The sequence below is a fragment of the Accipiter gentilis genome, chromosome 3 (assembly GCF_929443795.1).
Source record: "Accipiter gentilis chromosome 3, bAccGen1.1, whole genome shotgun sequence".
Classification (NCBI taxonomy): Eukaryota; Metazoa; Chordata; class Aves; order Accipitriformes; family Accipitridae; genus Astur; species Astur gentilis.
In genome coordinates, this window is record NC_064882.1 from 35758026 (window position 1) to 35771372 (window position 13347).

General features: G+C 37.5%; 1 protein-coding gene across 2 annotated transcripts in view; it reads left to right on the forward strand.

The window, feature by feature from the left end:
• The window catches only part of KIAA0232 (KIAA0232 ortholog), a 71680-nt gene that overhangs the window by 17141 nt on the left and 41192 nt on the right, over nucleotides 1-13347 (forward strand). For both annotated transcript variants that reach the window (XM_049793534.1, XM_049793543.1), the window contains exon 2: nucleotides 1925-2428. In XM_049793534.1, coding sequence (XP_049649491.1) covers nucleotides 2198-2428 — 231 coding nt within the window. In that variant the 5' untranslated portion in view covers nucleotides 1925-2197. The remainder of the gene's footprint in view (nucleotides 1-1924; nucleotides 2429-13347) is intronic.

Sequence of the window (13347 nt, forward strand, 5' to 3'; positions counted from 1 at the left end):
CTGTCCACCTTTTCATAATTCCCCTTTCCAGTGGAACTTTGTCAGCTCTGTCAAAAAGTTGTTGATTTCCTGACCATTCAGGTAGTTCTGTTCCATGTCTCAAAAAGGACAAATCATAAGTGTCTGTTTTCCCCAATCTTTGAAACATGGGGCTTGGGGGGCTGACTGGCATTGTGGCATTGACTTGGCAAGAGTCTTCATCACATTCTGTGATGTGGAGAACCAACGGGAGAAGGACAAAATAGACTTTTGAGTGGAATGTTGTTCTTCCACAATTAAGAGAATATGGAATGTTTAAGAATTTGGACCTGTGGCTCTTGATTTGGAGTATCTTGGTCACAATATTAGACTTTTCTCATACTTTGTGTTCTCTTAATTATGTGATGAACCAGTAACCTCCAGGCCCTTTGCAGGATGTTTCTACCTACTGTTATTTGTGCTTACTTATGAGATTCTGACTAATACAAACATGTTACTGACAAAGATTGAATACTCTTGCATTACTTACTTTCTCAAAATGAACATTGTCGTCAGAGAAGTAAGGTGGCTTTAGTGTAGTGTGGGATTTTGTCAACTTTGTAGCAACTGATTATAATGAGTTTCTTTTTGATGATGTCACAGCTGACTCAGTAAAGATCTGGAATATACAGTTGTACCTGGGTGGTGATGCAAAGAAAGCTCCTAAAAACTATGATCATTTGTTGTGCGGGCATAGGTATCAACTGTAAGGTCACCTTTCAACTTTGTTTGGCCACAAAACACGTGCTGCCCACAGTATATAGTTTAGATATATTAGGTGATGTCTGTTTTGAGTGTATTGGTCATCTTGCAGTGGGGTTGACGCAAAACAGTAGATTTTGCTTAGATCCTTTAGTCTTTGTTTCCTTTCAGTGAAGGGATATTTTCTGCTAGGATTTGAGCTTTGTTTTCTCTGCTGAGAAGCTGGAGAGGAGAGAGAAGGCCTACACAAATGCCAGATTGGCAGGCATGTGGTTGATTGGCAGACCAGTCAAAAATGCCTTTTTTTTGACTGGCTGCTTCTGGGTTAGAGGGCAGAATGCCTACGTGTGTGGTGCTTGCACCTTCTGCCCCTTACTTATTGAGATTGATTTGGGATTGTGGGTGGTATAAGTCTTAGGATGGTTTGTCTCTTTTAGGATATGGTATACAGTGTAATTTCTCAGGTAAGACTGGTGTATGCTTTCTGTAAAGAGGGCTAAATGTTAATTCTGGCACTGATAAGTTATGTTCTGCCCAATTTTTTTTAAGTTATTCCAGAGATTTATGTTTTTTTGAGGACAGATTTTGGATGATAAAATGCTTTGCTGTCCTGAGGCAAGACAAATATTGAAACTAAAAAAAGCACTCAAAACCCAAGCTTGAAGATAGCAACTATTTATAGTAGGATTTTTGAAACTCCTGGCCAGATGAATTTAATAAATTCAGTGTTTTATAAACAAGACACTTTTTTCTATCCCAGAAACAGAAATCACTGTAGAACAGTAGGATTATATTGTCTTCTAGCGATGCAAAATATACAGTCAGTCTTTATGCAAACTAACATAGATTGGACATTTTTTTGTTTTTATCAAAGTGGGTTTTTTTCAGCTGATAGTGAAAGTAATAAAGTCTTAACTTTATCATAAAGCTAGGTCAAACATACATTTCAATCAATGGATTAGTTGTGAAGTCTTTGATGAAGGAGAGTCTCTTCCTGTATTAAAAAGTACCTTTTCGAAAAGTCACCTTTAAACTTGGAATAATTCCTGTTACTCTTCAAAATGACACTGAATAGGTGTACTATATATGTGGAGTAAGCAGTATGTAAATGACTGCTTTCTACGTTGGGTGTTTTTTTCACTGTTTAATATTATTCATGTATGGATACATATTATCACAACTTATCATTTTTTCCTCTTTATAGGTCCTGCTGGGGACTTGCATCTGGCCTCAATGTGAAATTAAGGTAGAAAAACACATCTACATATGTGTTTGCTATTAGGATTTAGTTTATTCACTGGTCATGCCTGAAGAGTGATGTTCGTCTCTAGACGGCTAACTGCCAGGAAATATAAATGATTGTCCTAGAAGTCAAGCCTCTCTCCTATTTACTGGAGTGAAAATCACCTCCAGATATCGACGGAATATCAACTACAGAAAATGCTTCACGTTATAAGGATGCCAACCACCTAGATTCATGCGCCCTATCTGTACAGTTGTTGTGGATGGTTTGCCATCTGAAAGCTCCTCAAGCTCTTATCCAGGCCCTGTATCTGTTTCTGAAATGTCTCTGCTACATGCTTTGGGTCCAGTGCAGACCTGGCTGGGACAAGAGCTAGAGAAGTGTGGCATTGATGCCATGATTTATACTCGGTATGTCCTCAGTCTTCTGCTGCATGATAGCTATGACTACGACCTGCAGGAACAGGTATTTACATATTTTAGATGTTGTCCAGTGAAAGTGAGTTTTTGTATCAGTTATGTTTTGTGTATTATACATGGGTGTGGCTCAGATGGGGAGGCGGTTGTCTTTCAGTGTGTGGGTGGAAGGGGGGTATAACCCACATGGGAATCAGATTTGGTGGGTGAACTGAGATTAATGTAGTTAGTTTGAGCAATTACATTAAACAATATTTTCACATTGCTACAATTGATATCACTGGGATGTTCTGTATCATAAATGCAGACCATCAGTACTCGTGATTATAAGGTTAATTTAATTTTGGAACATTAGTAAACTAATGTAATTCTTATAAACTGTGTGTCAAATTGGCCTGCCTCACAGTACTTTGTAGACTCCCCATCACTTCTCATGGATTTCTCCTTGTGCTATTTTCAGTAAAGAAAAGAAAACCTACTTTTTTTTTTTTTTTTTTTTTTTAGTATTCAGGTATTTAAAATAAATTATTGCACATGTATTATTCATCTCTTCTAAAAGAATGTTAGTGCTGAATCCTGATAAAAGGTATGCAAAAGAGTTGTGGAACAGTGGCTGTATATGGCTGTAATAGGGGGGAGAAAAGTGAAACTATGTATCAGATAGGCACAACTTTATTACTGTTTCTTTGTGCCTTTATTGCTATGGATTTCATATGTCCATAGAACATACTTTTCAGTCCAGATTTCACCTCTTTTTTGGTTTTGGGTTTTTAAATATATTTTAATTTCTCTGTATCATCAACCTATATCAAAATACTTTTAATACTGGACTTTTCTGGATATAGGACTCAGGGGAGTTCTGATGTTTTCAAGAAGGGATGAAGTTGCTGTTGATCGTAGACTTCATCTCATAAGATGGCTGTGATTACAGTGGGAAGGAAGGAAAGCAAATGCCTCTTATTTGGTGGCTTTATTAGTTGTTTTTTGTTCCTGTTTTGCTTGTACTTCACACATTGCTATCTAACTGCTTCAGAACTTTCATTGTTTTCTGGTTTACCTCTTTTCATTGTTTTCTGGTTTACCTCTTTTCATTGTTTTCTGGTTTACCTCTTTTCATTGTTTTCTGGTTTACCTTTTTAAAATTCCAGCAAAAGCAGGGTAGGGTATTGCAGAAGAGATGTAAATGTAGCTGAAGCAGAAAAAAATTCATGTCAGATGCTGCCAGTTTCTGAAGTCTTAGCAACCATTACTGTGCATAAAAGCCTTCATGCTTCCATTGTGCAAACCAGAAAACTTTATGAGCAAGACTAATTTTTTTTCAAAAGTTTATCTGTCAGCAGTGGAAGTCACCAGGAGCAACATCCTGATTAATAATAATAATTAAAAAAACCCCACCCAAAACCAACACTGTAAGCACTCTTTGGAATGTACCTTAACAGTGAACTTACTTAAGTCTTGGTCAGACATGAATAGCTGTATTTTAGAAGGGGACAGAATAAAGTTCCAAAACCTGCTTGAAAGGAGGGTGTAGGGTGAGGACAGAAAAAAGAAATCAAGTTAAACCACACCAGAATTTGAGGAGCCTTATAGATAGTCCTGTGGCCTTGGGGAAGAATGAAGACTTGTTTCTTTTCAGTCCATTTTAGTCATAACTGTGAAGTCACTACTGTGATTATTTGAAATGACTGGAGTGCCAAAATTAGTTTCCTTTTTATCAGACTTTGCAAGAAGCAGGGTAACTATATTATGAAAACCTCATTCAGTTTATTTCTTGTTTTGATACCTTAACTGGGTGCTTTGCAGGTTGATAGTAGATCTTTAAGGAATGTGTCTGTTCTTTTTCCAAGTTGATTATCTGAACCTAATGAGCCAAAGAGAGAAGAATACCACATGCTGACAGGGTAGCCAAAACCTGTGTTGCTGAGTGGGTGCTGTAGTACAAACGTACAGGATGTCTTCTGAACATCATCATTTGAAGAAGCTGGAAGTTTCTTTTTCACCTCCTCCAATTTGATCCTGCTTATAACATACCTTATTGGATTTGTTCCCTCTACTTCAAATAACCATTTTTGAAGTTTTGAGACCTAATATCAATTTAGTTTTGGGATGATATTATATAATAATGATTGGGTGCATATGTTGTGAAACATACTGCTACCTAATTGCTTTCTCAAATAGCTTAGTCATTAAAGACTGCAAATTACAAGTATCTTATGTGGAGAATTGAGGAAATCTTAAACCACATGTGCTTGTCCTTTTATTTATTTTATTACTTTTTTTTTATTATTTACTATTGGTTACTGGTTATTTGTATAACCTCACATTTTAAAATTAATTTTGGTTTAGTTAAGTCATTGAGAAGCAAGAAAATCTGTACTCTAAAGCATATGTTTGCATATAAGCAGTTTCAATCTGATTTTGGTGATGCGTTCAACATTGACAAAGGGGAAAACCAAATACTAGTGTTGTTTACCAATAGAAATCAGGGAAGAGTACAGCAATTCAGCATCTAAATGAGAAATAATTTAGAAGTAAAATACTGAGAGTTGCTGAGCTCCTGTAATTCAGATTAATTCCCATGGAAGAGCTGGTTCTTGGCATCTCAGGGATTTTCTCCCATACGATTGCTTTGATTCTTGAGAAAGATGACAGAATTTCCAGGGAAAGAACTGTTCTAAGTTGTGGGTTTATTGCAGTGATTTCTCCCCAAATGAGAGGACAGCTACAAATAGGATGGAGGCTGTCTTTTCACAAGGAACCACATGGAGAAGACAAAGGAAAATGGGTACAAGTTGTGCTGGGGGAAGTTTCACCTCAGTGTGAGACAGAAATTTATTTATTTTTTGTAGTAAGAACAATCATTCACTGGAACAACCTCCTCAGGGATGTGATAGAGCCCCTGTTGCTGGAGGTTTTCAAGATGCAGTAGGACAGGGTGCTTGAAAATCTATCTAGGCTCCCTTTCACTCGAAAGGGGGGGGCCACGTGATCTTTTGAGGTCCCTTCCAACCTGGGCTGTTCTATGATTCTATGATTCTTTGCTTCTAGAACTCTGTTTCTGTGGGGATTGATTAGCCGTCACTTCTTCCACAGAATACACTAATTGCTTCTGTTTCGAACAGGTTAGAAGGAATGTGTGGTCTCTGAACACTCAAAATGGGATTACACATAAGAACAATCCATTGCAATGTGTTTTTTGGGAGGCAGGGTGGGGTGCACAGGTGGGCAGGTGGTAAAGAGGAACAATTTAGGAAGTCAGTCTTATGGATACGGTATAAATCATCTTCATTAGAAATGTTACAAACTGAAGTTAAGGTGGTCATTAAGATCTTTCCACCTCACAATGTTGATGACATCATTAGCACTGTTTTAGTCGCTTCAGGGAGCCTCCTTCCATGCTTTCTTTATAGTATTCTGGTGTCATCAACTGTAGCAGGGAAATGGAACTCTGAAGTCCTGGACTGAGGTTCTGACAGCTAAGTACAGAAAGATTTAAAATAAAAAAATGTATGAAAAAATATCCCCAACCTTACTAGGCATACCCAGCTATTTAAGATATCAGTGTTAGTGTGTTATCAGTCACTTCTGCTTACATTTAAAATAAGTATTTCAAAAGAATATGTGTCTTGATTGACTAGGTCTTTAGGGTTATTTTTGAGAATAAGCAGGAATGTTCCATTTGGTTTGTTAGTAATATATAATATGTGGTTTCTGGTCTTGATTCTGCTGCAGACTTCTGTGGCTTGGGTCACTTGACCTCTCTTCCTCCAATACTATCTGTCTCTGTACAGAGAGGTAGTTTGATACGTAGATAGAAGATAAAATGTGTTTAAGGGTTTGGTGTGTGGGGTAGTTGTTGTTTTTTTTCTTCTTTGTTTTGTTTTTGTTTGGTTTGGGGTTTTTTTTGTGAGTTGAGTTTTTGGTTGTTTGGGGTTTTGTTGGGTTTTTTTGATTTTATTATTACTGTTAATTCTATGCCTTGCCCAATTAGAGTGGTCTCTGTTGGGTGTCATATGGAGTCAGACTCAATATCACAAAATGATAGATCGGTAAGTCATGAGTTCTCAGAGAGTTAATAGGGGCTTTTTGCAAGTACTTGTGGGGGGGCCGTGGAGGGAGGCACAGTACAGAAAACATAGATGAAAGTAAAACCCTAATACACTGCAACCAAATTTTACTGGAATGTTTGCGGTTTTTATTGATGACTCATTGGGTTAAATTGAAATATCTGTTAAAATATTGGGAAAATTGATAAGCAGGTATGTTTTGCCCAGCTGTGTTTCAAAGTACTAGAGAGCTTTCAAGAAAAGAATCTCGTTTATGGTAAATTGCACTCTGGTACCAAGATCTTCCAGTTCTGCTATCGTTATGCATATGTTATACATACCTGTCAAGAATTACTGTAAGACCTCTGAAATATACAGGCTTTAAATGTTTTTTACAAAATACTCAGGTACTGAAGTGAACTTATCTTTGGCATTCATAGCACAATTCTTATTCGTGCCATACTTGCTACTTTTGGAAATGAGTCTAAAAGCTTAAGACGTAAAAGTTCTTAAGTAATCCTTCATTCTTAGTGTGTGCACTTTTATCTTTTTTTAAATTTTTTTTATCCCCCGCACCCCCCCCCCCCTTTTTTTTTTTTTCTTTTTGCGGCAGTGATATTGCTGGTGGGAAGGTTTAAGAGGGTGGAAGGAAGGAGGCTCTTTGGGATTTTTTTCCCCAGCGTTGACTGATGGAGGAGAGAATACAAAGACAATATGAATTGGGTTTGCACATTTTCCTTGATTACTGTGACACAGCAGGATGTTCATAGAATTAGTTTGGGTTTTGGTTTTGGTGGCTATAGTTTAGGTCTGTGATAGCAGAAGACGAGTAAGGACTTCAGTGGTAGATTTGTTGTGGGTTTTTTTTTTCTCCTAGAAACAAAGATGTTTCTTGCTTACAAACTTTCTAGACAACACGAGTCTCAAATTGATTTACACATAAATTAGATGTCTAATGGTCAAAATTACTAAAGGAATCTGTTGAACCATGTTTTATAACATATTATATTCATTATTTAGGTGTGTTAGGGTTTTTTTGTTTGTTTTTGGTTTTGTGTTTTTAAGATTTGAGGCCTATCAATGGTCTCTGTTCAAAATGTTTGGAAAGCACTCTTTTGTTCTGAGGTAGATGACCTTTTAGATGGTTTTGGTCTGTTAAGGAAAACTTCATAAAATCAGTATGGGTTTGAAGACTCTGTGATGGTAACTAAAGTGCAGAATGTTTCTGTTAAGTATATTTGCTTTCATAATTTGCATTTTATTACTGATTTTTCTTATTTTGGAATAAAGGATAAATTAAGGAGAAGAACCCATTAAATTACTGACAAATCTTTAACTTTTGGGGACCCACAGAATTGCTGTTGGGGGAGATCTGAACATTGTGAGACAGTCATTTGACTTCAGACTAGACTGGTTTTTATCAGAATGCCTCGTTCTTAGTTTCCTAATGTTAAACCAACTAGGTGCTTTTAAGATTTCTGATTGTTATTTAAATGCTAATTAAAAGTACATTTGTAGACACATGTGTTTTCAAACCAGTTTGTGATACAGTAAATATTGCATTAAGATAATATAATCTGTGTGAAGTGGAAGGCATTGCCTTAAAATATATTTTGTGTGAAACATTATTTCATTGATCTTTATTTGTACAGTATTAAAATCTGTTCTGTATTGTATCATCTATATACTATTTGTAAGCATAGCTGTTTCTGAATATAACAAGTTCATGGTTTTTTGCCTGCAGACTGTTCTCCCTTTTGAAGAGATAGAGCCTTTATTAAAAAAAAAAAAACAAAAAACAAACAACAAAACCCAAACCCAACAGCTAGACACTCTGTGAGATAAAGGCTTTGTTTGTAAGCCTTTGGTCATGCAGCATGAAGGTCTAAATGCATTTGTTATGCATACTTTCCATATCAAGTGTCTTCTGTTGCTTTTGATCTACTTCTTTCAACTCATTTTTGGAAGTTGACATTTTTTTCTGACCCTCAAAAGTAAAAATCCTAAAAAAGTGGGTTTTTTAAAAGATATTTTCCTAACTCTCAGAATTGAGTAGCTATTGTACTGCAAACTGTGTTCTTCTGTGACCAGCATGAGATTTCTCCTTTTGATTTTTTAGTCTGTAAGAGGGAGGCTTTCATTCTGGAAGACTGATTATTTGTAGACTGATTTGAAATAGTTCCATTTGGGTAATCTTTTACATGGAGGGTTAGGAAAAGTCTTCAGAATGATAGCTACACTTCTGCTAATCATAGTTTTTACTCTTGCTTTTTCATCATTAGCACATACATATTTAAAGTCCAAAATGTAGTTTTCATTTTGTATTGGGAAGAACAGAGCAGTGGAAAAGAGGCCTCAGCCCACATATGATAAATTTTAGGTCTTTCCTGTGTGGTTTTATCTCTGCAAATGCCTTTGGCCTTTCACTCTGAACTGGGATGAGGATATCATTGCCAACTCTTATGCATTTGGCTAGCGTGGGCTGGTGACGTGGGACACTTTGCTGACAGCACCTGTGATGCCCCCTGTGCCGTTTGTTCCAAGATACAGTCAAATGTGGGGTGTTTGTTCTCCCTGCCATCCCATGTTAACCCAGTAGAGGGACCTGATGTCTAGATTTATATTCTAGTAATAGATATTTAGTTTTTCACATGTATATTTTAGGGGGAAGAGGATGTGTTTTGTTGTGTTTGTTTTGAAGTGAAAATCTCATCCATAATCTAAAGACAGGAAAAGAAATAAGGATTTGGTCCTCTGTACTACACTAACCCTGTGTTAAATGTTAAATAGGCATACCAGCCAGATTAACAAAAGATGACAAAGCAGGTTCTCATATAAATACAACTGCTCTTCTATCATCCCTAAGAAATAACTGTGGGTCATTCAAACCCATTTTTTTTTAAATGCATTAAAATATGCAGAGTATAGTTCAGTTACAGTAGAGCAATGCCATGTGACTGCTTCACACAAGCGTCATTAAGTTCCAAAATTCACCAGCAGCATTTAGAAGTAAATTTCTTGAATGCAGAATATTTTCAGTTTAGTTTTTATTTCTGTTACTGCTTATTAAGCTGTGCAGCATTCCCATTGGAGCAATTTTGAAAATATTCTGACGCTATTTTTTTAATCATTACCCAAGCTAAGTATGTAAAATTCAAGTTGTGGAAATTTGTGAATGAAGAAAAGTTAGGTAGGAAAGGGAACTGTGAGACCAAGACTTCTGCCTGTACTTTTTTATATGATTAATTTGAAGTCCTTAGAGTATTCAAATGTGTACATGTTTGCAGGGTTGGGAATAAAACCCCTCTTTTTCTCATACATGGATATGTAAACTGAAGAAAGAGTAGGTTTATCATATTTAGGAAACAGTACTATAGCCTCAAGTTAATATGCCCATAAAGCTTATGTATTAATAGAAAATAGTTTATCTTTTGTAAAAGCTGGGACAACTAAGTTAAGTTCACAGAGGAAAACTTAGCTGTGCTTCCTTTAAACTTTGGAAAAGAAATCTTTTGTATACAATATTAACTTGGTGAGAAAAATTGGGGGGGGTGGGATTCCTCTTCAGTTAAGCAGTGGAAGATGACTGAAATGGCTTTACTGTAAAGGCACGTGCCTCAGAAAACTCCCAGATATTCTCTCTGAACTGCTGCGTGTGCAGCAGGGTATGGCCTCTTGTTTTCGGTCTTAGAGCACACTTGTGATTCCCCCAGCGCAATAGGCTTTGTCCTGTGAAAGCACCTGTATATAGGCTTGTGAAGAACAGCTGCACCTATACTTGTTTGCAGGTGCTGAAGCCATTTCAGTTGGGTTCCTTTGCACGTGCTGTCAGTACAGGAGCTTCCAGCTGTCATGGTTTAACCCCAGCCATCAACTAAGCACCGTGCAGTCACTCAACTCATTTCCCTCCCACCCAGTGGGATGGGGAAAAAAAAGTAAAACTCGTGTGTTGAGATAAGAACAGTTTAATAGATCAGAAAGGAAGAAAATAATAACAATGATAATAATAATAATAGAATTGGAATATACAAAACAAGTGATGCATAATGCAATTGTTCACCACTTGCTGACTGATGCCCAGTTAGTTCCTGAGCAGCAGTCCCCCCCCTGCCCTGGCCAACTCCCCCCCAGTTTATATACTGGGCATGATACCACATGGTATGGAATGTTCCTTTAGCCAGTCTGGGTCAGCTGCCCTGGCTGTATCCCCTCCCGTCTTGTGCCCCTCCAGCCTTCTCGCTGGCTGGGCATGAGAAGCTGAAAAATCCTTGACTTAGTCTAAACATGATTTAGCAACAACTGAAAACATCAGTGTGTTATCAACATTCTTCTCATACTGAACCCAAGACAACACTGTACCAGCTACTAGAAAGAAAATTAACTCTGTCCCAGCTGAAACCAGGACACCAGCCGAAGCTCATGTAACAGTTCTGACCAATGCAACTCAAGTTCTCACTGGTGCAGTGTCTCTGGGGGACTAACTCTTTGTTTTTTTCTTTTCTTTTTTAAAAATTTATTAATTTGTAGTTGGCATTTGACTTGTTAATTAGAACTGCTGTGTTCTATATTTCTGTCTTGCTGACCGTTAGATGTGGGGTAGATTTGGAGTATCATGGACTAGGCATTTATATTCTCTATTCCATTTCAGGGATAGGATTTATGGTGGCAGGGATTGGAGCTCAGCAGTAGGCTCTCAGGGTCATTGTATTTATGCAAACCATACAGGTTTCAGGGTAGTCAGCTTCAGCTGATGTGTTAGTGCAAAAGAAAAGCATTTATTCTTAAAGACTGTGGTTTTCTGAGAAAGTTTTTCTTTCAGACTGTCTTCTGCCTTTGTACCGATGTGAGTGATTATGTTGAAATGCAGATTCCTTTGCAAACATGTTTGTTCCAATATGTGGAACATAACTTTTGGGACATTAAACTTACATAGGGTCTGCAGTGCCTATCTTATGTACTGTCCTATTGAAGTGGGCACATCCGTGTAATATAGTTAAAATGTTATCATTAGCTTCTGCTCTGAGTCCTCAAACCTATCTTTTAAAACAGTACTATATTGCCTTCTGTGACTTCCTAAATAGCATCCATCTAAGAGTCATGCAAAAAGAATAACAGAATCACTTTTTTATTGTTATGACTACTGATGTATTCTCACAAAGGCTTACATAATGCAAAGCAGAGATATAAGCTCAAGTGCCAAGCTGGTTAGTCCTCCTAAGAGTCAGGATTTATTTGCAGCCATCTCTGTGTTGATGTAATTGTACTGTTTTGGATTCTGGGGCTAGCTGAGATACCTCCTCAGTGTTCTTTGTATAGTAGACCATTGTGTGACAGTACACTCAGCATGTGTCTCCAAGCATAGGTGTGCAATGCCTATATTCCCTGAAATCAGATGGTTACAGAGGTCTGTGATGCTTGCCACACAACTTTATCTCTAAGTCCAAGACAGCTACCATAAATTCTGTGGGATCACTTCTCCAGTCATAACATGTCCCTTTCAGGTATCTGCACTCTTGTAGTGGCAGTTTCTGTTGAGTTCTTGGCTTTCTTTTCTGCCAGGTAGGTAAGACTTGCAAGTAAAATTGTGTCTTTGTAGCTGTAGCTATAGCCTTGCTAAATTTTCTTCTTTTTTGCTTTTACTTTAATGGGAAAACTCTAAAGGCAGCCTGTTCATCAAACATAGGATTTCAACAGATGCAGCATTTGCATGTTCTCTCGCTCTTTGGAGTAGGTGTGATCAAATTTCTTCTGCTTGGTTTCAGCCTAGAGTAGCTTCTAATTAGTGAACAACACATAGACTGCCCTTTCGAGTTGGTAGCATTATAAGCAAGAGTTTATAATTGACAGAAACTGGAATTACAGGATTTATACTTGGATTGATTGGTTTTGATAGGTAGAGTTCTTCCCTGCCTGCAGATAGTGGAATCATCAGTCCTGAATGCCTTGAGGACCTTGGAGTTGTAGCAGTGTGTGATGTGGTCTGATATATTATCAGCTGTTCCACTGCAGTCCAACTGCATAGGATTGTAATGTTCCAGTTACAGCAACCAGGAAAGAGGTGACTGTAGTGGCTGGATGGTTCTCTGGCTTTTCACAAAAAACCTAAGATTAATTCTTTCTCTGGTAATATCTGGATTTGGAGTAATTATCTAACATTAAAGAACGTTTTCCGGTCTTCTCCATTCCGTTGTAGCATGGCTTTTGACATGGAGAAAACTTGTGCTGCTCTCTGACAGTGTCCTTATCTGCTGTTTGTCTGTTAAACCTCTTGTTGCATGTCTTTTGGAGAATATAAGCTGAGCTTGTGCCACTGTTCTTGTGTTTTATTCTGAATTGTCTTGCATATGTATTATCTCATTATCTTTGTCTCAGTCTGAGGCAGCCTATGAGGAATGTCTGAGCTGATCCTGGCCCATTATAGACCTTTCTCATTAATTATGAGATGCAATGTCTCTTAAAAATTTTCGCAGAAGCCATTATGAAAAGGTATATATCCCTGTGGCTTTAAGCAATCTATGAGAGTTTTTCTTGAATCTCAGTTTAGGGGAAGTATTTTTTCAGGGAAGATCACTTAAATTATTTATACAGTCTTGAATAATCTTAAAGGTGAAATACATGTGTGATCTGTTGCAGTTTTCCCCAAATTCTCCCATATGAGATCCTCCTAGAGGTAGTGAGGACCTGTTCCATTTTGGATATAAATTATGGCTGTTTTCTTCCATTCCCTGCCTATTCAAATATCTCAAGAGTTGATTTTTGGAGTTCTTTGAGTAAGTTTTTGGAAAAGCTTTCTTGCAGAGCACAATGGTTCATACCTGTCTACGTGAACACTGCATTTAATTAAACATCAATGCTGTAAAAACTGTTGTTGCCAGAAGAGACCAGGACTGCTGGACTACCTGGGTTTTCGTTATGCCAGATT